Here is a 24,637-nt window from a genome sequence, read left to right as displayed (position 1 = left end):
GAGAAGCAGGAGAAGAAAAGGAAGAAGAAAAAGGTAAGAAATTTAATCTCTCTCCCTCTCTCCTTGCTATCTTTTTCCCCCTCACTCTTCTTCCCTGTCAACAGCAGCAGCAGCTCAGCTAGCTGCTGAGCAAGCAATCAGCAGCAGCAGCAAGCACTCAGTAGCAGCTTGGCAGTCAGCAGTGGTAGCTGCTGTCAGCAGCAGCTTGCGCAGCAGCCCTGCGCATCAGCAGGAGCAGCAGCAGCAGCCTCAGCTTCAGCAGCAGCTGCTGCTTCAGCAGCAGTCAGCAGCAGCTGCTTCAGCAGCTTGCGCAGGGAGTAGCAGCAGCAGCTTCAGCAGCAGGCAGGAGCAGCAGCAGCAGGAGCTTCAGCAGCAGCAGTAGCTTCAGCTGCAGAAAAGAAAGAAAGAAAGAAAAGAAAGAAAGCAAGTAAGGAAGAAAGAAAGAAAAAGAAATAGAAGAGAGGAAAAATGAAAGAAAGAAAAAGAGAAAGAACGAGTTGAAAGAACTCGATGTAATTGTGAAATTGCAATTGCATTGAAAGTCGAAATTGCATTAAAGAAAGTGAAATTGCATTGAAATGGGTTTGTATTGAAAATTGACCCCAATAATGCACTTTTGCAGGATAGAAGCCCTGACATGAAATTGACCGCGTACAAACCTAATTGGGGGTAAAAGAAACGCGCTGGCGAAGTCGGTTCGGCAATCCGTCGCTCCTACGCGAAGATATCGCCAAAAGAATATTTTCGGCATCGATAGTCGCGAGCGCGGGTCGCGGTTCTCGGAAAAGTGCGAGAAGTGGATTTCTCTCATTCCAGTGCCAAAGAAAGGTGGGTTGTGCTTTACCGAAGTGATTAGGTCACTTCCATGCCAAAGTAAATCATTGTTTCATTTGACGCATATATATGAATATGATTGTCGACCTCTGAACATGAATGCTAAATGCTTATGAGTAGGCATATGAATGCGTGAATTGTGACTGCTGGAAACATAAGAATTCATATATATGAATGTGAATCCCATGCTAGGTGATGTACCAATCAGGTAATGAACAAACTAGAGGCATGTGAATATATTGAAGATCGTGTTAAAGACATATAATTGTCAATACATATAATCGTGTTAAATACACATACTTGTCGATATATGAACGTGAAAGTTTGATGCATAGTGATGTGCAATTCATATGATCGAATAAGTTGAATATAAAATGTGAAAATATATGCTAAAGCCTACATACTATATGAATGTCGCTATATGCTAAAGCCTACATAGATGCCAAGGGCAAATAAGTTGAATGTGAAATGTGAATTTATGGTATGTAAACTATGAACTTCATGTGAAATCCCTAAGAATTGGGTATAAATCGACACCTCCAATTGAGTAGAAATCTGGACGGTAACAAAGTAAATGAAAATGTGCAACTTGTAATAGATCGAGTGGCATGAACCTAGTGTTCTTGAAACAGAGGTCGGACATTAACCCAGTGTCATTGGACATAGGTCAAGTAATTAAACCTAGAGTCGAGTTCTAGGTGAAAATGATATAAAACCTAGCAAATGAACCTAGGTTATGATATATAGTAAGACTTAGTACATTTGAACTAAGTTGTGAATATTAGTGGTATAGTGACCACTAGGAAAGGATTGGTATCGACCTAGGAGGGTCGTCAACATAGGGTAAAGTGAGTAAACCCTCAAGTTGTGGAAATGGATTCCGGAATCCCAAGATCTATTATAACCTTGGTATCAAGGCTAGGGCGTGTGCGACGATTTCGCCGCCGAGATTGATACCAAGGCAGGATTGGGTGTGTGCGCAGTGTCCACCACCCGGAGGCTTGAACCATTGTTCGGCGTGTGCGACGATTTCGCCGCCAGATGGTTAAGCCAGCTTGTGGATCCTACCGCCTGTTGACTGAACCACTGTCGTGGCGTGTGCGACGATTTCGCCGCCGGGTGGCTAAGTCATTGACCTAGGCTGTTGTTGGGTGAGGTGCGACTCGTTCGCCGCCAGACAGCTAGGACAGGAGTACGGTGAGCTGTCGCCAGCTGAGGTGCATGTGAGAGTTCCTTCACCTCGAGCTAGACAGTGCGCGGACTATCCGCGATTGATTGACTCAAGACCGAGTCGGGTGGCATAGTGAGATTAAGGTAAGAGCAACCTTAAGAAAGAATTTGCCAATGAATATAGTGGGCCCAAGTTTAAGGTGTAGAACACCAAGTACAAGTACAAAGAATAAAGAGCAAAACATGAACGATAATGAAATTAGCTAATGAACGAGAATAGCTAAGAAATAAAAGAACGGCTATAAGTAAAGAATGGTTAAAGATATAAAGTAGAATCAAGTAATCTACTTACATGATTGACAGGTATTGCATATTGCATAGCAGCGAGGCAAGGTATGGTTTTATTTATTGCTTAGTCAAATATCTATCTATCTATTTGTTGAACTAACCTACTGTTGCCTCCTTTGGACCTGGTGGGTCGAGCTCTTCCCTTGGGTGGCCGTACCCACTGGGAACTATATTTATATAGTTCTCACCCCCGTGTTGTTTTGGGGGTACAGGTTACACGTGAGCGGCGCAGCGGCGCGAGGACAGGGCGTAGCTCCGTAGATAGCGCCCTACCACCGAGACCAGTGATAGAAGTACCCTGAAGAGGTCCAGCTCAGAGTTCCAATTGGAAAGAAACAAATTTGTAGTAATTTGTATAAGTTTTGTAATAACTTAAAGGCACATTTGGTTATGTAAATGTAAACTATTGTAAATGTCTAAAGAATCTGTGAGTTGAATGCTTGTAATAGCATAGTTAGCATTTTATGTTTTTGATACTTATGCAATCTACATACTTGCTATAGTTCCTGCATGGAACCTCTTGTATTGCATTGTTTAGATTGTTGACGCCTAGAACGTACAGGGGAGGCTCTGTCCGTTCGGCGGTCTGTCGGCGTGCCCGAATCCGACCAAATAGGCGGAGCTCGGGGCGTGACAGATTAAATGGTATCAGAGCATAAAAGAGCATAAAAGAGAATAATAGAAACGGTTTAGATGGACCTAGGAGACCTAGGATAGTAAACCGTAAGGACTTATGCTCGTGAGAGACGAGGACTTGTGACGTGTGGCGAAAGGTAAATCGATTGGGTCAAGTTTGGTAAACCTCTAAAAAGGAGATTAGAGGTAGACTCGAGGTGTGGTTTATTCTCAACCAAGGATGTTCATGTTGGCGCGCGACAACATGAAACCGAGTGATGAGAATAAACGGCCTTGCGTGACTTTCGCCCGATTAGAGTCGCTATTAATTGTTTCGTATTCGGCCCAGAGGGTTGAGGACTGACCGAGTTGTCGTGTCGTGTTTCAGGAAACGATGGCACCGCGTAGGCGATCTTCGGCTAGATCGGCGCGGGAGGGGACAAGTGGTGTCCCTGAGCAGAACGAGGCGAGCGGAGACTTGGAGCTTCGCGATCAGTTGGCCACACTCGTAGGAGTGGTCAGGCAACAAACGGATGTGGTGCAGCGTCAGCAGGAGGCTGCTCTGCGTCAGGAAGAGCAGATAAAGAGACTGCAGGAGACGGTGGATCAGTTGGTGACCACACCCGTTTCGGTTCGTCATGTACAGCCGGGAGTTGCGGCAGAGGCATTTCCGTCGGAGTCGGGTGATCCGACTGCTGTTAGTTCAGAGGTGGAAGCAGAAAGAGAGCGAGCTTTGGCGGCCCTCATGTCGTTCAAGAAGTTTGATCCGCCTACTTTTGATGGGGAGGACACAGATCCATGGACTGTGGAGTCGTGGATTGACTCCATAGAGTCTATTTTCGAGGACTTGTACACAGTGGAGCGGGACAAGGTGCGCCTAGCCGTGCATTGTCTGCAACGATCAGTGAAGACGTGGTGGAAAGGCATCAAGCAGAATCGATCGCCTAGTCTTCCTCCTATGACTTGGCAAGAGTTTCGGGAAGTAATAACTTCAGTTTATTTCCCCGATAGTGAAAAGAGGAAGCTTCGGGACAGGTTTCAGAATTTGCGGCAGGGAGATCGCTCTGTAAGAGAATACGAGCGGGAATTTTCCCGTCTCGTGAATTGGGTTCCAGGTGTGGTACAAGATGACAAGGATCGAGCTGATTGTTTTGTACGAGGACTTCAGCCTGATATTTTTAAGGCAGTGCATAATCTGAAGTTGCAAACCTTTGCTGAAGTTTTGGATCGGGCCTTGTGGATAGAACAAGGCAATGCATCTGTGCGGGAGGAGCGCGAGTCTTATTACAAGGAAAAAGGGAAAGGACGGCCAGCAAGTGGGGACGATGGTCAGTCAAGTTCTCAGCAAACCTCAAAGTATTCGCGCTCGCGATCTCGAGCTCCGGGAACATATAGCATTCGATCCTCAGCACGATGTGTTGTTTGTGGGGGTCCTCACTACCCACAGCAGTGTGAGCAGCGAGAAGGCAAGTGCTTCAGATGTGGACAGCCAGGTCATGCGCGGGACGAGTGTCCACAGGGTGATAGTCGAGCCGGACGCTAACGACGGCATTTTCCTCTCCGGGACAGCTTGCAGGTGTGCTACCTGCGGCACGGTCTGGAGAGCGAATGAGGATAAGGCAATCCAGGGGTTCGCGGCGAACGACAAGTGGCCGTGGATAGGCGTTCCATGTGGAGGAACCTGCTGCGACTGTTGGCACTGTGACAGGTATGAGTTAATTAAAGCAATCATACTTTCTGCATTATGTACATTTAGTGCATAACATGCATTACTTCGTACCTGCTTGTGTTTGTTTGTGGGTGGAAGTGTAGTACCTGTTGAAGCAGGTAGAGAATTTGAAGGCACTAGCAAAGCGCTGGTGACAGTGTGGGAATAGTGGTAGTAGCTGACCAACTCTCAAAACTAATGCGAGTTGCTGATTGCGAGAATCTAGTCGCAATAGTCGTGGAACTCTTGTAGAACCGAGCATTTTGCAGGTTGATCTAGTAGATCGAACAGTGAAAGTAGAATCACTGTTGCGTTTGGTACGTGCACGTGGACCTAGTGGTACCTCGAATTGAGGTCAGTGGGTCGTGCTCGTGTAGTTGGTGTGCATAGACAAGAGTTGCCTAATGCTAGACTTAATATAGGACGCGATAGAGTCGTGTAGAGCGCTCGAGTGTTGGTGCTCGTAGAGTGCAGATTTGCTTCAGTCGTGAGTGCGTTGGCAGTAGCACTTTAGCATTGCTAAGTGTGAAGCGTGCCAGAGGTCACCCGTAGGGCTCGCACTATGTGCGTAGGAGCCGATAGTGGTACGTGTGCTCAGTAGAGCGTGTCGTGTGAGACGACGTTTGCGGGTAGTGCTTGGGGACGATCCGTGCCTGGACCACTCGTGGACTGCGAAGCCTGGACCCATTAGGTAGGCGCAGTCAGCTATGAGAGACAGCGGCCGGATACTTGCAGGTAGGGCGGAGAGCTTTGGTCAGGACGGTAGTCCGAGCATAGACCCGAGTACGTGGAATGCCACGTGTTGGATCGTGAAATCGGTGATGCACTGAGAGTGCGGTTGTGACCCAACCCGAGGATTTGGCGTGGTTTGGGGTCTCGGTTGCTCCCAGTTGGAGCAGGTATGCGATGTCTCAAATGAGAACTTTGCTACGTGATAATTGGGTCTACGCTTGCGAGCGAGAGGCATTATGTCGTATCATGGTTGGGTTAGGCAATCGGCCTGTATCGGATCGGTAACTTATGAACCGAATTGTGGTACTGGTTTACTCGTTCATACTGAAAGCGAGTGTAGTGGATCTATGCAAGTAGATTATGAGTAGGGACCGTGAAAGCAAAAGCTTGGTCCTATGGATGAATTAGTCAGAATTGCTAAAATAAGCATCGATGACGAGTTGAGATTGGAAATGCGAACAAAGTGTTCGTAGAGACTGATTTGGAGAAATCAGTATAGTATGGAATGAAATTGAGAAACTTTGGAATAGCATTTGGAAAGTTATCTCCATCCGTTAAGCAATAAGGGGTAATATGGATCTAAGTTTCGCGGACGAAACTTTTGTTAACGGGAGGAGAATGTAACATATGGAAACTTGGAGTTGCGATGTCAACTTTGACCTAGAGGGTCAAAGTGAGGATTGAGCTAGTTGGACATCATCCCCGAGGGATTTGTGATGCGTTGGAATGAGTTCCAAAGAGAAATAAGTGTTTCGGCGCAAATTGGGCGCGAAACGAAATGTAAAGAGAGTAAAGAGAATTTTCGAAATTCCGACGCTAACTTTGATTAAAAGAATTAAAGTAAGGCGTAAGGATAAATTGTGGTATCTCCGAATCAATTGTGAAGTTTTGGTAAAGCCAAGGGTGTGTTTTCACAGGGTTTTGAAGAGCTCAGTGCGAAGTGGTAGTGCAAAAAGGCCATGTAATGGAATTGGAGCCGATTCTATTTCTAATTCGGCTCAAATAATGTCAAAATGAAAAGGAATTGCTTCCAAATTAAATTGGTAGCTTGGGAAGGTCCCTTGGTGTATTTTGGAAGTGTTTGGGTGAAATCGGAGCGAAAACGGAAAATTTAGAATTTTCTGTAAGGAACGGGACTGAGAAAATTAGCAGAAAATGCACAGTGTCAGAAAATTATGAAAATTGGCAGAGATGTCAGGAACATTATTATGAGGCTAGATTTGAAGTTTCAGATTTTTCTGACACCTGTAGAGAGAGAAATAGCATCTGGAAGTTATCGGATAAAGATTACAGTTCGGGACAGTTCGCAGTGACCAAACGGGGTCGAAACTGAAATGTTAAAATTTCAGTGGACTTGTTAAGTAAAAACGAACATTCCTGCCAAATTTGAGCTCAATCGGACTTTCGGAAGAGCCTACGAAAGGTATTTGATCCGAGTTGCGCGACGGAGTATAAGTCGAGGGCATTTTGGTAATTACACATGGCTTAGTGGATTTCCACTAAACCTGCCAGCAGGGGAGCTCCATCCTTATCCCCTCTTCTTGCTGCATACGTAGAGAGAGAGAGAGAAGGAGAAAAGAAGGAGAAGAAGAAGAGAAAGGAGAAAGAGAAGAAGAAAAAGAAAAAAAGGTAAATATATCTCTCCCTCTCACCCCTCTCTCTGCTATTAGTAGTCGCAGCAGCAGCAGCAGCCCTTGCTGCTGCTGTGAGCAGGAACAGCAGCAAGCTGCAGCAGCAGCTTGCTCAGCAGCAGCAGCAAGTAGCATCAGCAGCAGCAGCTGCAGCTAGCAGCAGCAGCAGCTGCAGTTAGCAGCAGCAGCAGTGGCACCAGCAGCAGCAGCAAGCAGCAGCAGCTTCAGCAGCAGCAGCAGCAGCTTCAGCAGCAGCAGCTTCAGCAGCAGCAGCAAGCAGCAGCAGCATCAGCAGCAGCAGCAAGCAGCATTAGCAGCAGCAGCAGCTGCAGCTAGCAGCAGCAGCAGCTCAGCCAGCTGCTGCCAGCAGCAGTAGCAGCAGCATGCACCAGCAGCAGCAGCAGCAGTGCAAGCAGCAGCAGCTGCTGCCCTGCAGGGGCAGCAAGCAAGGAAAGAAAAGAGAAAGAAAGAAAAGAAAGAAAGGAAGAAAAGAAAGAAAGAAAGAAAAGAAAGAAAAGAAAGGAAAGAAAAGAGAAAGAAAGAAAAGAAAGAAAGGAAGGAAAAGAAAAGAAAGCAAGAAAGAAAGAAAAGAGAAAGAAAGAAAAGAAAGAAGAAGAGGAAAAAATGAAAGAAAGATAATAGAATGGAGAGAAAAGTGGAATCGAAGCATTTGTACAGTTTTTAATAACTGATCTGAGATCCTTGGACGAAGAAAGAGTTGAAATATGCTATTTACATGTAAAATTGCATTGAAATCGGGGTTTTTGAGAAACTGACTCGACAATGCACTTTTGCAGGATAGAAGCCCTAAAGTGAAATTGACCGCGTGTAAACCTAATTGGGGATAAAAGAAACGCGCTGGCGAAGTCGGTTCGGCAATCCGACGCTCCTACGCGAAGATATCGCCAAAAGAAGATTTTCGGCGTCGAAAGTCGCGAGCGCGGGTCGCGATTCTCGGGAAAGCGCTAGAAGCGCATTTCTCCCATTCCGGCATCAAAGACAGGTGGGTGGTGCTATCCGAAGTCTTTGAATCACCTTTTATGTCTATGATTATTCGTTGAGCATATTTATATTTGTAGTCATGCATTATAGGGTATTCGGCATTGTGCAAGTGAAAATGTGAATTCCTATCAACAATAAGAATTTGTGAACCTTAGATTGTGGACATAGAACCCTATGAATGCATGGACTTTGACAATAGTGAACTTGGTGACATTCTAACTAGAGAATTGGATAGCATTGTGAGATAAACAGTGAAATTGTGAAACTAGCATAAAGAGCTAGTTAGAGGTTAACTTGTAGTATTGTCAGTTATTGAATCCTCTAAAGGAGGACCAGATCTTACATATGAACATTAGAATGTGGATATAGAACCCTATGAATGTATGAAACTGTAAAGAACCAAGACAATAGTAAACTTGGTGACATCATGACTAGAGATTTGGTTAGCATCGAGAAATGTAATTATGAAACTAGTATAAAGAACTAGTTAGAGTTAAATTGTGACATTGTTGTCAGTTGAATCCTCTAAAGGGGGATCAGATCTTACTCACATAGTCTGTTTTCTTAGCTTGGTGGTGGTCGCTCCCCCCAGGCAGTGAGCTCCGGAGTAGTCACTTGTTGGGCTAACGTACTTGCCCCAGGACTAACGTACTTGTCCGACAGACGGTCCCATCGGGAGGCAGCTTAGGGCCCGTGAGGGATTTCGTTGGTGAGTTATTGTTAACCAAAGGGTTAACCACTGAATTGGGTAAATTTATGGGCTAACGTACTTGCCCCAGGACTAACGTACTTGTCCAGCTGTTAACCAGAGGGTTAACCAAAAGATTGGGTAAAGTTAATGAAAAGCATGCATGCATATTTACAGTTTTCATATCTGTTACTTCTTTCAGCTTTGTACAGGCATTGTAGTAGTTACATGTTATAGTTGGTTACTATCTGCTTACTTTTCTTGCCTACATATGCCTGAGTAGACCTAGTGGGTGAGTCGGCGAGGTCGGCGGCCGAACCCACTGGGAACTTTCTTGTAGTTCTCACACCACTAACCATACAGGTTCCAGTGCGAGTATTGTGGCCGAGGATCGAGGCAAGAGCCAGCAGCCTAGCTAGTGGACACCCGAGTACTAGTGGTATACCATTTTTGGTTCATGTATCATCTATTTCGATGTACAGAGACATGTAAATGAATGTATTATAAAGCATGTAAATAGCTAAATGTTTCAGTTACAAGTTCAGTTGTGAAAGTTTTAAATTACAGTGAATTTTATTGTACAATTAGTTTACTATCACTTGTGTTTGTTGCTTGCCTTCGTGCAAGCCATGTATATTGAAATGTGATCCTGGGAATTGTTTAATTTCTTTATACATGTATCCGTTGTTGTTGAGCCTTGGGCGAACAGTGGAGGTGCTGTTCGTTCGGCGTCTGTGTACGGGCCCGGATCGACCAAATTGGCGATAACGGGACGTGACAGGTACGGTGTCGACGGAGTCCCGTGGCTAGCGGCTGGTAGGGCCGGTGGCAATGCAGTCGACAGTGCCGGTGACGAACCCCTCGAGCACTCAGTCCGGAAGTGGCCCTCTTGGCCACACTGGAAGCACCTGCCTCCCTGCTGCGCTCACTGCGGTGGAATGTGAGGACCACTGCAGATCACACACTGGGGAGGTCGGCGTCGATCAGGTCCTCCTCGCCGCGCTGCCGAGCCCCGCCAACGCTGCTGGCTCCTAGGGTGCTTCGGCGGCCTCCTGGAATGCGTCTGGCTCGCACCCTCAGCCGTGGGCCTCTTCGCCTTACCCTTGTCCATAGCCTCACGCCGCTCCTGGACATCAACCGCGCCGCTCTCCACTATGAGCGCGCGATCCACCACCTCCCGGTAGGTTTAGAGGTTAGAGGATTGCACAAACCGAAAAATCGACAGTCGCAACCCCCGCTCGAAAATGCGGGCCTTATCCTCGTCGTCCTGCACGACGAAAGGCACGCAGTGGAGAAGCCGAGAAAACTCCCGCTCGTACTCGGCTACAGTCCGGTCTCCTTGGCGCAAGTTGCGCAAATTCTGCTCTATCTTCCTCTTGATGCTGGTCGAAAAGTAGTGCGCCAATAGAAGCTCCTTGAACCTCTTCCAAGATATAGCCGCCAAGTCAGTGCTTGGGTTCTCCTAGAGATCCAACCACCAGCGGTAGGCCTCGCCGTCCAGGTGATGTGTGGTGAGCCAAACTCGATCTCTCTCATCCATAAAGGTGTCACGGAAGAGCTTCTCCATATGCATCAACCACTTCTCTACGATCCAGTGGTCGACCTTCTCGCCATCGAAAATCCAAGGACCGCACCTTCTGAACTCGTTGAGGTGCTACATGAGTCGGTCCCGCTCCGCTCCCTCGACCAAGGTAGGGAAAGCTGCTCCAACCGGGGGCACCTGGACAGGTGGTGCCGCCAAAGCCTCCTCCTGGGGTGCGGCCACAGGAGCCGCACGCGAAGAACTGGGCGTGGGAGATGGCGCTCTCGGCGCGACGTCCATAACTAGTACTGGCGGTGTAGGGGCATGTGTCTCCCTGGAAGCTGTCGCCTGCTGTAGAAGAAGGTCCTCCAGGCGCTTCATCCACGCCTCCTATTGACAAGCCGCCTCTGTCTGCTGTTGGGCCGTCTCCGCCTATTGTGTCACCAAGTCGGTGAGAGCCACAAGCTAGCTCTTCAACTCACGGACCTTGCCGGATCCGGAGGTAGCGGAAGTCTCGATCTCCTCCAAGTTAGCCGCGTTATCCGCTCCGGCAGATTGGGAGCGTGTAATCGGCATCGCCACTACAACATCAAAGAAGCGTAAGTTAGTAAACTCACGCTATCGAATCCTCACTCAAGAAGGTAATGCCCCAAATCATGTGAAAGTAAGAAAGTGTGCTTCACTACTAACTTCCGATGTTACATTGTCGGCCGCCAACGTAACCCTCCGCGAAGTTAGAAGCTATACACTTAGATTCAACTCTAATTTTTTTTAGAGTTATCGAGGTACCCAATCATGATACTTTTGCTCACCAGTCAAATAGACCTCGTCTCTCACGAGCCTATTTCCTATAGTCCAACCTGCCTAAGGTTTGCTAGGTCCGCTAAGACTCAACCCTAGGCTCTGATACCAAATTAATCTGTCACGTCCCGGGACCCAGCAGAAGCCCGCCCAGCGCGTCCCCAGACCCGCCATATGTTTAAAACATATAAGGCGTCTAAAACAAAATAATAAATACGGTAAGAAGAGAGAGAACATCTAGCTGTATCAGAGCAAAGTGTATCTATGAGCTATAATAAAAGAAATAAATATAAAACCGAAAGTCCACTGGATAAAAGCATGAAGTAGTACAAGAAGAATCCCAAATACAAATGCTAAATATAAAAACATGGGTGGTCTCTATACATGGTAACAAAACTCTTTTTCTTATAAAACCAAAAAGAAGAGAGTGACCACCTAGGAGCAACAGCAAGCTCCACTGTCTAGCTATGCGACTCCCTTGCCGCGATCCCGTGTTTCCGCCAGTGCCGAAGGCTCCGAAATAAAACCATAAAACAGGGGGCGTGAGAACTATTAAATAATAGTTCCGAGTGGGCAATTACTGACTTCAGTGAAAAGCACTGCTAGGCCCAAAACTAGGCAAGTAAGTAGAAATGAGTAAATATCGAAATGAATAGCAAGTAAATAAACATGAATGCTGGCTATAACATGATGTCTCTACTTAGCATGATTTGCATAAGTAAGAAAGCTATGCTAACATGAATGTCACGCCCCGGGACCGGCGGAGGCCCTCCCGGAAGCATGCCCAAACCCGCCATATGTCTACACATATAAGGCGTCTACAATAAAAGCGGAAGTGAAAGCAAGAAATAGAACAAATAGAATAAATAGCAATTAATGATATCAGAGCGAGTAAAGTTCTATCATCTAAACCAGAGTAAAAGAAATATAACTAGACAATAAAAATAGCCATAAAGTAGTACAATATCTGTCTCACAGGTACACAAAAAGGGTGGTCTCTAGTACACTGGTACAGCTCTCAACCTCTCCAAAATAAAAAGATCGAGAGGTAGACCACCTAGCGACTCGTCACTTGCTGAAGAGCTAGCTCGAAGCCACGCCCTTCCCTCGGTCCCTAGCCTCTCCCGGCGTGGAAGGCTCTGAAAGGAAACATAAAACAGAGGGCGTGAGAACTATAATTTATAGTTCCCAGTGGGCAATTACTGACCTCAGCTCAATGCACCACTAGGCCCCAAAAGAAAAGGGTAAGTACCATAAGCAATAATAATAAAGATAACTGCAATAAGGAAGCATAATGGAATGCTAAGCTACTATATCTCAAATAAACATGATGTAAGTATGATGTACATCTGCTCTATCATAAGCAAGTACGTCCAATGGCAACAAGTAAATGCTACGGTCCAATATGTCATACATAAAGAATAGCTCCATCAAGCAACCAAGTATACTATGATGCAATGAATGAAACAGGCAAGTATGCTATATATCCCAATGCTATGTCAAGAGCATGTCAAAGTAATCCAACTACTAAGCCTATCTAGTAGTGATTAAAACACACTTAACCCCGTGTCGATTTCCATTTCCAATTAAGGGCCTACCCATGGTAGTCCAGCTTGTGCCGCCTAAGTGCCTGTGGTAGCCCGACATTCCTACTCTTGGAATGTGTCTGTCCCACTCGACTCCGTAGGCTTCTCAATACCGCACGAGCGAACATAAGTCGCGTAGGCTAACTCCGGAATGCCGGCTTGTAGGGAGTGACCCTCACAAGCATGTGCGCAAGAGCTCAAATGGCAAACAAGCGTAGTCCAAGTCTCAAGTATCCAATCCTCATGTCTCTAACATGGTATCGTCACTAGCATCCCAAAGATCTAGTTTAAGTCACAAAGCGAGGTTCCAAGCACTAACAACGCCTAGTGCCCCTTGATGACATTTAGGCAATTTAAGGATCAACATAAACCAAATCCCACAATGGCTCTAACCACTAGGTCCACACATGTCCCGAGCTCAATGCCGCTTAATGACATTAGCTCTCTAATTCACATACATTCTAGTTCAATACCTTTATATGGCAATGTTGTCATCTTTCATGTCACAAATAAACTTAAGTTTAAATGCATGTGCCAATGCTCCTTTACACTATAGAAGCATGAAACCAAGTCTCATATAGAATGCTAAATGCAACCATAGATCTCTTAAGCAACTTTCTACTACATAGAGGTCCAAAATTTCACCACATGTAACATAGGCATTTCAAGCCTTCTAAAAATCATAATAAATGCATCTAGCATGGAAATGCATGAATAAACATTTAACAATACTCAAATCAACACAAATGAGATTTTCTCATTGTGTGGCTAGGCCAAACCCACCAAACCGTCGCGTAGGGCCTCGTTTCGCCGAACGGAGTTGTCCACGAGTCTCAAAATACCCTAAAAGTATAGAGCGAAGAGATATATGGGCGTTACGATCAACCGTTAGGTCAACGTTAACAAACAAGGCAAAAGGGCTAAAACTCACCTCAAGAGAAGAAATCTCTTCCAAAGCTCCAAAAGAGAGCTAGAACCCTTCCAATCCAAACCCAAGGAAGGTTCTAATCCAAGAAATTTAGCCTCGAAAGCCCTAGATCAAAAAGCCCCAAAAATCAACCCTAATATCCATTCTAGGGTTCTATATGGTAAAACCTACCAAATCAAGAATCAAAGAGTAGAATCAGAGTACTAACCTCCCAAGATGCCTCCAAACAAGCTCCAAATCTCCTAGGGCTGAAGATTGGCCCATCACAAAGCTCTACAAGCAAGCTCCAAGCCTTGGAAAGGTGGAAAGGGGGAAAGGGTTGAAGCTCCAAGCCTCCTCAAGCAAGCTCCTCCTCCTCTTCTTCTCCTCCTTCTTCTTCTTCTCTCTCTAGAAAGTGTAGGGAGTGGGTGCGAATGTGGGAATGAGAGAGGAAAGAGGGGGAAATGGCTAATAAGCCCATCTAGTGTAACAAAATCCCGTGAGGCCCCCCAAAAATCCAATATTGCAACAGCCCGGTCTGGGCAGTTTTCGCCCAGAGAGACCGGTCTCTCCCAAGCAGGGACCGGTCTCTCGCTGCGAACCCAAAAAGCCAACGTTCGGGAACCGGTCTCTCCCTGCGCGGGACCGGTCTCTCACTGCGTAGACGCGCTCGGGGACCGGTCTCACCTGCCAGGGACCGGTTGCCTCGCCTGCTACGCAGCACTGTTCACTGGGGGACCGGTCTCTCCTATCAGGGACCGGTCCCCGAGAGTAAAAACTCTCAGGACTCGCCCAAAACTTGGGTTTTCGAACTTTTTAGGTCGAAAAATATTTTACGACACTCCACCAAGTGTGGAAAAGCTCGAAACATATTCAATCACTCGAACCTCGCAATTTGCAAAGGTCCAGTGTGTTACAATGAATAAGCATGAGTATGCAACCAACATAATGTCCACAACGGAAATAGTAAGATGTCATTGTTTACTATTCTAGTTTAAGTCCACTTGGTATACCAACTACTTATAGTTGCAATCTTGTAAGATCCACCCGTAGGCTGTCTGGCTTGTGTCGTGCCTAATGGCCCCGTGGTAGTCAACATTCCCACTCTAGGAATGAGCCTCCCCCACGGCAATCCACTTCGGCACCCAATCCCGCACGGGCGAGCATATGTCGCGATAGCTATCTCCGGAGTGCCGGCTTGTAGGGAGCGACCCTCACAAGCATGTGCGAATGAGCATAAGGGCAAGCAAGCGTAAAATATGTCTCAAGTCTCAAGTCATCATGTCTAAAACATGGAATATAACCCATGTCTCAATGGCCTATCACTATGTCATCGTGTCTAAAACACGAAATATAGTCGATGTCACAATGGCCTATTTTCATGCCTCTATGTTGCAGTTTCACAGTTTAGTAGTTCAAGTGCCTCTTTATGGCACTTTCGTCCACTAAGTCCAATCATGAGTTTAGTGTTCAAGAATACATAATTCAAGTCATTTTCATCATATGAGACATGTTTTCAAACCACAAGAAGAATGCTACTCACATGCATGTTAAGTCCACATAAGGCTCTACTATATAGAGATGAATTTTCATAATACATAACACATGCATTTTAAGCATTCTAAAATTCACATAAATTCTATCTAGCATGAATATGCATGCGATGCGATGAAACGAAGATATTGAACCACTTAGGAGAAGTTTTCTCCTATTCCAATGAAGCCAAACCCACTGCGACTTCACGAAACCTTTCGTGTGCTCCGACGAAGGTGCCCACTAGTCTCCTATCATCCTAAAGATGTAGGAACATGAGTCAAACGGATCTTACGAATAATACTAAGCTTAATCTTTAACCGTCTAGGTATAGAGGGCATAACTCACCTCTTGTGTAGAAATCCCTTCTCAAGCGTCTAGAGAGAGCAAGAACCCTTCCAAACCAACCTAGAGGAAGGTTCTAAACTAATCAATTGGGTCCCAAAGCCATCAAATCAAAAATCTCCAAAATAAACCCTAAAATCCAAATCTAGGGTTTCATCTCCCAAAATTCACTAAAACTAGGGTCTAGAGGAAGAAAACTAGCCACTTACCTCTAGGATGCTCCAAACCAAGCTCAAAATCCTCAAGGGTTAAAGATTGATCATCCACAAAGCTCCAACCATAAGCTCCAAGCCACCAAAGGTGAGAAACAAGGGAGAGGGAGATGCTCCAAGGCCTCCAAGCTTGCTCTCCTTCTACTCCTTCTTCTTCTCTTTCTTCTTCTTTTTCTAGAGAGTGTAGAGAGAGTGTAAGGGAGAGAAATGAGGGTGGGAGGGAGAGGAAATGGCCTATAAGCCCTCTCAAGCAACAAAATCCACTGAGGCCCCTCAACAATGCAACCTGTGCACTACCCTGACTGGGCAATTTTCGGGCTGAGGGACCGGTCTCTCCCTGCCTGGGACCGGTCTCTCAGGTCTATCCCACAAAACATGCTCTTGGGAACCGGTCTCTCCCCGCATGGGACCGGTCTCTCCCCGCGAAAATGCGCTCGGGAACCGCTCTCATCCGCCAGGGACCGGTTGCCTCGCAGACTGCCGCAACACTGTTCCGAGGGGACCGATCTCTCCTACCTGGGACCGGTTCCCGAGAGTGAAAACTCTCAGGACTTAGCCAAAATTCCAGAAATCGAACTTTTAAGCTGGAATACCATCTACGACTTTCCACCAAGTGTGGAAAAGTTCGGAATCCATATCAAACACTCGAACCTCGCAATTTGCACAGGTCCAGCGTGTTACACACTCCAAGCCAAGAACTAGTAACACTTGAATCCGTCTCTATTCACAACTAGAGACATAACATCAACTTCGATCTAATCGATTCAACTTCCGCCACTGTCATAGGTTCACGTCGCACTCATGCACCTACATCCTTAGGGTTCACCGTCCTAGGGTCTCCTAGGTCCATCCTAGACTCTCGCTTTGCTTGCTCTTAACTCGCTCTGATACCACTTTATTTGTCACGCCCCGAGACCCGCTACCAATTTGGTCCGGCTTGGGCGCGTCGAACAGACGCCGAACGGACAGAACCTCCCCTGTCCACCCAAGGCTCAAGCGACAAGATCATGTACAACAAGTTCCCAGGAATACACTTGAATCCATACACGATCAAATAACAACAGCGAGAGCACAACCAGTGCTAAACAAGCGAGAGCAAGCATCACGAGTAATAAACATACAAGTGAATAAAAGAGAGAGAGATGCTAAGCTATTACATTCATTCAACCTTTTTTGATACAACTTTCTACATTTGATTACATTTGATCTTCCAAAATATAAACATAAGGTTTACATCTTTACATTCATCCCAAAATACCTCACATCCTATACATCATCTACTCTCAAGCATATGTACAAGGTAACTCTAATGCAATAGGAAGGTATACTACGACCTCTAGGGCACTAAGCACTTACCGCGATCCTCAATCGGAGTGCTTGAGCTCAGTCCTGCAACAAGGTGGGGTGAGAACTACAAATAGTTCCTAGTGGGTTCAGCCGCCGACTCCGCCGATCTCCCTACTAGGTCTAAGCAGGCATAGATAGATATACAAATAGATAGATAATTGGAAAGCGATAACAACAAGTAGATATGAAAGTAATCTACCATGCCTCAATCTGTAAACATGCATGCATGCAACTCATAGTAAAAGAACTAGCTGCTATGTTCAACAATGAGGTTCATTAAACTATTTACCTAATTACTTGGCCAACCAGCAGGTTTACCTCAAACTCTCGTCTCAAAGTCTCAAAAGGGGGAAAAGACTTTAAACACTCTACCCACCGAGACCGCCTGCAGACAAGTACGTTAGTCCAACCCGTGACAAACCTCCGGAGTGCACGGCTTGTGTGGAGCGACCACGACAAGCGTAACAGGCTACACGAGCACGATCCAATCCTCAAACTAGAGAGGATACCCTACCGACTAGGGTTATAATCATCAAATCCAACATATGTTCAATACTCAACCTCCTAGTGTTTCAACTACATATCTTAACAGTGCAAATTCATCTTCTTCTTCATTCTTCTCTGGTTTTATTTATTATTCTCTAGTTTTTGCCTTTTTAGTTTTTTTTTGTTTTAAACAAACAAAAGTGCTAATCCAAAGATTTTCTCGTGCATTTCTCGCCCTCCTCGTCTCCGACACCATCGAGACCGCGCTCGCCGCTGCCCTGTAGGGTAGGTGGGTGGGCCGCGTGCCCTTTCCCTTGTCGGCGAGCTTCTCAGCCCTAATAAGCACTTCCTCTTCCTAGCTGGTAGCGGCAGTGGGGACGGCGGGTATATTTGGCGGGTAGAAAATCCGCTACAGTAGAGGTGGAGGGCGAAGGCGGAGGAAGAGGACGCGTTACCGTCCTCTTTATCGTTGCGGAAGGCCGCGGAGGGAGAGGAGGAGGGTCGGAGAGAAAAAAAAAGACGGTCGCAGCGTGGCCTCGGCGGGGTCGGAGGCGAGTAGGGCGAGGGGTGCGCGAGCGAGGGTGGGGGCATGAGGTGCAGAGACGATGGGGGCCGTTTCCACCTTCGCCTCCATCGCCTTCTTCGGTGAGAAAAAAAAAGAACGTGAGAAAAAAAAAAGAGAGAGAAAAATGTATCAGGGTATTTTGGTCAGTTTACTAAAAATCCGGCCCGAATATGCAAAATCGAAAATGATGGCCCACTTTTGCAAAAGCGCAAAACTAGTGGATATTTTATGCAAATTGGCCTAGTCCTTTTCTTATTGTGAATGTGCAATAATCTTAATGCAGTGGAAAAATTGTCACAGCTCTTTACATGCATCGGTGGGGCCAGCAGCCAAAATAGAGGTGTACTATGGGTAGTACCGACTAGGACAACCCACAATTACTCGGACTGAACTGGGCCGGTTTCAAATTCAAATTGCTTTGTGCCGTACTAGGTCTTTTTGGACCTGTGGCCCAACACAGTCCCTGTTACGAGTAGTACGAGTTGGGCCATGTTGGGCCAGGTCTTGTGCCGGCCCATTAATTTTTAAATTTTTTTTACTTTTTTATTTTTTTATTTTAAAATTTTAAATAAATGAACTGACCAAAAATGCCCCCAACCGTCAATTTTCTTCTTTTTTTTCATTACTAGTATTTTGCTCGAAAATTTCAAATTTCAAAGTTCTTTTTTCTTGGAGAGAGGAATTTGTTACGTGGGAGTAGGGCAAGTGCCAAGTCTTAATAGGGTTGTCCAATTTGTAAGGGCCAAAATCTTTAATTTTCCTTTCTTTTGTTTTGAATTTGTTTAATTTCTAAATTTACTTTTAAATTTTTTATAACATTGTTATAGAATATATATTTAATTTTTTACAAATTTTTAAAATGATTTTAATTAAAAAGAGTATTAAAAATAAAAAAATATAAAAATGAAAAAAAAAAGTGCAGGCTGATGTACTGGGCAGCGGGCTGGTCGAGAGGCACAGCACACCCCGCCGAGCCGCCGGCTAGAAAGGATCGGTGCAACACTCACGCGCTGCATGTAGCGCTGAACCAGGTGCCACCTACTCACAGGCCAGCAAGGCGTGTAGTGCTCAACCAGGCACCACCTAGGTGCGGCCCAACACGTCCCCTTCATCGTGTCGGGCTGGACCGGCCCGCAGGCCCCTCGTCCTGTTTATTACTCCTAGACATTACTTCGCCGTGCCGGGCTAGACCGGGCCCCTCGTCCCATTCGATGCCCCTAGATATTAAAGCGTTTGGGAAAGACACCTTTTTTTGTAGTTGACTGATTAAGAAAAAAAAAAAAAAAGGTCTGAAGAGGGTTTGTTTAGTTTAAATAAAAATAAATACATAAAACACAGAAATGTAAAATCAAAGTAGGTGATAAAGTAGCTGGAAGACATGGGAATAAAGGTATCATTTCAAAGAAAGGGATTAAAATGAACTTTAATCCCTTGATTGAATTGATTGAATAAATTCCATGACCGCGTGCCTGTTGAATTGATTTAAACAGTACTCATCATGGAATCTCTGACCGCGTGCCTGTTGAAGAATAAGCATGGCGACTCACAGGCAGTGGCTTGGTTAAGGGAACCCACCGGAGCCGTAGATTCTGTCTTCAAAGCTCGCGCCAAAATAAAAAATTCTTTTTTGTTTTTTCCTGAAGTACCTACGAGTACATAAGAAATGTATCGAATCGATTGGGGGCTGATGTAATATACCGAAAATTCGGAAAATAAAATGTCGAATTTTAGTCAAATTGACCAAAGTGCGAGGACGGTACACTTCGGAAAGTCCGAAGGTGTTAAAATGAGTAAAAGTGAGTTACGGGAGGTTTTCGAGAGCTATAGAATCAAATCTGCAAAGCTGCAGATTTTGAGCTCTCGGGGACCGGTCCCTGGTGGGAGAGACCGGTCCCCGAACGCGTATGAAATGAGATAGCCGAAAAATCGGCTAAGTCCTGAGAAATTAGCTCTCGGGAACCGGTCCCTACCCGAGAGACCGGTCCCCGAGAGACCGGTCCCCCAAGGAGACACCGGTTGCACTACGCGTAGCAGCTGAGGCTGCGCTGGGACGACGTTCGGGAACCGGTCCCTGAAGGAGAGACCGGTCCCCGCCTGCGCGAACTGCCCAGTTCGGGCAGTGTATTAAAGTGAAAGTTGAGGGGTTTAGCTGCAATTTTGCAACCCATTGAGTATAGTATTGGGGTTAATGAAACATTTCTCTCGTTTCTCACCCTCTCACACTCTTTTCTCTCCCTCTCTCTCTCTAGAAGACAAAGGAGAAGAAGAAGAAAGGAAGAAAAGAAGAAGAAGAAGGAAAAGAAGGTCTCCATCTTCTTCCTCTCTAGTGCAAGAAAAGGAAGCTTACAAGGTAAGCTTTGAACCCTAATGTGGTAAAACCCTAGAAATGGGTTTGGATGACCTAGAAATGNGTTGAGGCCGAACCCACTGGGAACTTTGTTGTAGTTCTCACCCCACTATTTCCACAGAGCCGGGACCGAGCGAGCCGGCGAGCGACCGAGGTAAAGGTATCGCGCCTTAGTCAAAGGCCACCAAAGTTGGGGTACATTTTGATAGTAGACACCCTTTTATCATCTTTTGTATTTGATGACTAGTAATGTAAAGAAAAGAATGTAATGTGTATTTTGAGGTAAATGGGATGTAAGAAAGAAATGATGAAATAAAATGTAAGGAATTCGAAAATGAACAAGATGAATGCAATGTATATGATCAAAAATGAATCATAGTACAAGTGAATGTTTAGTTTTCCTTTTCTTTCACTAATGGCTATTGCTTACCCTTGTGTAAGCCGTTTATGTATGTTTCCGCTAGTGCTTTTCTCTATTAATGAAAATGTACATGTGATGAGCCTTGGGCGGATAGGAAAAACTCTGTCCGTTCGGTGTCTGTTTGACGTGCTCGGGTCGGGCCAAATTAGCATCGGTCCCGGGGCGTGACACCTGACGCCTGCCCAGTGCCGGAACGTCAAGAAAGTTGGTCACCTAATGACAGGCGCTCGTTGCGGGACTTAACCCAATACCTTACGGCACGAACTCGATGGTGAACTAAAGTAAGACCAAGTTCATGAGCTTATTATCCGTGCGAAAAGAAGGCCCAGCTCCAAATTGTTCAGGAATAGTGGCATTGAGGCTTCATTTTACTTTCTAACTATTTATCCTCTTTGTTTTTTCATTGACGAATACCGGTCGTATAATACCTCATAATTGTAAGTATAATACACAGGAATTTGAGGTCTATCCCATAGAGGTACTCAAATTGGATAAAAAAAAGAATAGAAGAAGCATCTGAATCTTTCATGCATACTACACTTGGCTCGGGGGAATATAGCTCCATTTCCGTGCTATCCTTACTAATATTGGCATTCTTGAGGCTTATCAGATGCGAGCCCCTTGGGCGGATTCCTCCTTTAGCTCCTCGCCCTACGGATTTGGTATAATACTTATGAGATCGATGAGATTGATATTCAAATATTTCTTCTCAGAACGTCTAAGTGTTCCAGTCGGCGGAGCTACTTGTTAAATATAAACATGTTTAAAACACCGTTCTCTAAAAGCTTAAGCTTTTAGAGTACAACGGAGTGTTAAATATAAAAATATTTAAACACTGTTCTTTAACAGCTTAAGCTTTTAGAGTACAACGGTTATTTCACACTACTCTTAGGCGAATCTTCAACATCATACATGATTGAGTTGCGAAAACTTCACAGTAGCCAGTAAGTTATTGGGTGTTCTTTTAATGGTTTCAGTACCAATGGGATTATTCAGAATACCTTAATTTTAAGTTAATAGCCAATATTGGCCGGAAGTATGCATTACTGTTCTGCCTTCCGCATGTTTGCATAGTCACATAATTTCACATATACTTTACAGGCTCTATAGCAAGTCTTTCAACTTTGCTAGCATTAAGCAAAGCTTTACAATACATAAAAATCCATCACATGAATCAGTTAAATAAAGAACCGATAAAGGAAACTAAAAGCAGCATGCATGAGAAAGGGATTCTGGAAGGCGTTCTGGAGCTATACACACCTACACAGCCCATAAAAAGAGCCTCAGTTCAGAAAACCAAACCCAAAAAAAAAAAACTAGAGAGGGAGAGAGAGGTTGAATACTGAAGTCACACATATATATACATGTTCCAGTCATTGAAGGGTTCAGCACAGCACAAGTGGATCACGTACACGAAAGTTGGATCAGCTTAATCTCCAAAACACTTCGAGGACTCGTAGGCAATCGAGGACTCGGATGCTGCAAAGTCACTGTAGTCGTCTATCACCTCGCTTGCCTCTATTGGCTCCATCCCAGCACTGCTCGAGGCGGAACCCTCAGCAAGCTCTGGCAACCGCATATTCAGTAGCATCGGTGCTGCTGCCTTCCTCTTCATCCGCCGCTCTCGCCACTTCTTCATAGTAGTAGAAAGCTCATCAGATATTCCTTCGTCTTTTCTGTCGTTGTTCCGGAGCCCCGTCTCAGTTTCTGGAGGCTTATGATCTACTCTGTTAGTGCTTCTGACCGTCGGAAAAATTGATGGCTTATAACAGCATATCAAAACAATCAGAAGCACTATGTACATGTAAAATGATGTCCAAACGTAGAAGGTCCACCTCCAGTTGTACATGAATTCTTTTCCCCATGGGAGCTGTGTTCTGATGACAATATCTGCTTCATATAACTGTGGTAGATCCGTGGTGCCAGCTCTTGGTCGTAGACTTACCCTGATCAGCTCAGTTTTGGGTTGTCTTTCCTTGTATCTAAGTATCTCCATAGTTATCTTCTGGGTTTCACTGGACACACCGGCCAAAAGAGGAACACCCATCAACATCGTCCGCATTAGTCGAACAGGGAGGCTTCGGTACCTCAACATACATGGTTGGCTTGATGCTTCTATAACATCGCCATTAGATGCGATGGCCTCTGCTGTTACCTATGGACAAATTTATATCGCACTTACGAGAGGAAATTATCATAAATGACTAGCAGAAAAACTAAGACAAGAAACAACAGACTCGCCTGGAAAATACCGATCTTGTGATTGTGGTTGGATTCTGGCATGAGCATGTTGAGCAAAACATGAGTAGTATGTCTAGTCGGGACCATCCTCGTCTTGGGCCCACCGAGCGCAATAACTGTATTAGGGTGCGGTTGCGTGTAGTCAAAGTATAGGGTCTGGCGTACATGCACGGGCTCGTCGATCAAAAGCTTGACAAGGCTAAGACTGAGTAGCACAGCAACCACCATGACACCAATGAGCATGACACTTGTGCAGGCAGCTCCAAGGAGGCCGAAGGATATTTGGTGGAGGGTGGCGGCACTGCGGTGGACGGCACGAGAAGGGGCATTCTGGCGCTTGGAGAGGGGGGCAACAAATGGTTCAGCAAGGTTGAGGATAGCAGTGGTAACGAGCTCCACCTGGCATGCTACCATCTTGACGATCCACCCTATGGGAGTAGAAAGAGCGAGAAGATGGTTACTGTTATCGCCTTCCTTATCTTGGTCGTACTTTTTCCATTCCTCTTGTGGAAGTGCGGTGGTGGTGCTGGTGCTACCAGCAGCACTGGTGGTGGGTAAGGCATGATGGATCTCTTGCTCCATCAGAGCTCTCTCCAATCAAATATTCTATATTTCCTTATAAGCCTCAACAGTGTTTGGCTAGATTATGAGGGTGGAGTAGCGGTCCAGTAAATTTGCCTATTCTGTGATTCCTGTCTGCACATAAAGCTGTTGTGGATAAGTAGCAAGACTGTAACTGCAGACTATTGGCACATCTCAGCTTACTATATTTCGAAGCAAAGCTGCGTAAGTAAAAAGGGAAAAGACTCAAAAATCAATGCACAAAAACAAAATGAATATTCAAGAATATTGCAAAAGGACAAGTTTAAATCTATGATTTTCTATGGCAGTTACAAATTGTTAAAATTTTAGTGTGAGAACTACATTCCACAAAATGGAGATTTGAAACCGTATTCGAAAAGACTATCTAAGCCGAAGACAGGCTAAATTCAACTTAAGCAAATTCGACCCATTATTTTTCTTCTTATTTTTATATTCTTTTCTAAGATCAAATATTTTTGTGTTTTTCTCATCGTAGTTACAAATGTTAAACCGATTGTATGAGGCTAGACAACTATAAATGGACTCATTAAGATATATATATATATATATATAGAGAGAGAGAGAGAGAGAGAGAGAGTGAGGCTACTATGCTATCGGAAGCACGGAGCCTTCCGTGCTTTCAGCTCATTTTCGATGTTGCGACTTTCGAATCGTTGATCGGCTCCGTTAAACTTGATCTAGAGTATTTGAAGTACCTAGAAAATAAATTTTATGATTTTACGATATCATTTGCCTAGTGAACAAAGGGGCTCAAAATCAACGGCTGAAAATAAAAATCTTACAAAATGTAATAATATGACATTAAAATTTTAAATCAAAGATATTGATCTTGTTTTATATAGTATAAAGAATTTTTTATCAAAATTTCACGTGATTTGGATATTTCTACACCATTAAACTTGCAAACGGCTCACTACGGCCATTGAAATTTATTGATTTTGAGCTCATTCGATCACTAGGCAAATGATAACCCAATTTAATGGCCTAAGGTAA

General features: G+C 45.1%; 2 protein-coding genes and 1 long non-coding RNA gene across 4 annotated transcripts; 2 read left to right on the top strand and 1 right to left on the bottom strand.

Moving 5' to 3' along the window:
- On the top strand, nucleotides 452-2,828 carry LOC109722889. Its single transcript, XR_002219570.1, has 2 exons — nucleotides 452-828; nucleotides 2,565-2,828. It is a non-coding gene; the product is annotated as an uncharacterized LOC109722889 (long non-coding RNA).
- Nucleotides 3,263-20,523, top strand: LOC109722831. 2 transcript variants are annotated; one of them, XM_020250985.1, is made up of 3 exons: nucleotides 3,263-4,675; nucleotides 7,836-8,041; nucleotides 20,501-20,523. In XM_020250985.1, the coding sequence occupies exon 1, from the start codon at nucleotides 3,362-3,364 to the stop codon at nucleotides 4,508-4,510; it is 1,149 nt and encodes a 382-aa protein (XP_020106574.1). In that variant the 5' UTR covers nucleotides 3,263-3,361; the 3' UTR covers nucleotides 4,511-4,675; nucleotides 7,836-8,041; nucleotides 20,501-20,523. The 2 variants fall into 2 exon arrangements, with proteins under 2 accessions (XP_020106574.1, XP_020106573.1); XM_020250984.1 differs by lacking the exon at nucleotides 20,501-20,523 and adding an exon at nucleotides 9,092-9,135.
- Nucleotides 22,230-23,623, bottom strand: LOC109722903 (seipin-1). Its single transcript, XM_020251081.1, has 2 exons — nucleotides 23,042-23,623; nucleotides 22,230-22,955 (listed from the first exon to the last, which is right to left on the bottom strand). The coding sequence occupies exons 1-2, from the start codon at nucleotides 23,621-23,623 to the stop codon at nucleotides 22,230-22,232; spliced, it is 1,308 nt and encodes a 435-aa protein (XP_020106670.1).

This window comes from Ananas comosus, linkage group 17 (assembly GCF_001540865.1).
Source record: "Ananas comosus cultivar F153 linkage group 17, ASM154086v1, whole genome shotgun sequence".
NCBI classification, from domain to species: domain Eukaryota; kingdom Viridiplantae; phylum Streptophyta; class Magnoliopsida; order Poales; family Bromeliaceae; genus Ananas; species Ananas comosus.
This window is presented reverse-complemented; position numbering and strand designations above follow the sequence as displayed.

What these genes read in the sequence shown, in the direction of transcription:
- LOC109722831 (XM_020250985.1), top strand. Translation starts at nt 3,362, where the DNA reads ATGGCACCGCGTAGGCGATCTTCGGCTAGATCGGCGCGGGAGGGGACA.
- LOC109722903 (XM_020251081.1), bottom strand. Translation starts at nt 23,623, where the DNA reads ATGGAGCAAGAGATCCATCATGCCTTACCCACCACCAGTGCTGCTGGT. An exon ending in ACAAGATCGGTATTTTCCAG is followed by an intron (nt 22,956 to 23,041) that starts GCGAGTCTGTTG and finishes ATTTGTCCATAG; the next exon opens with GTAACAGCAGAGGCCATCGC.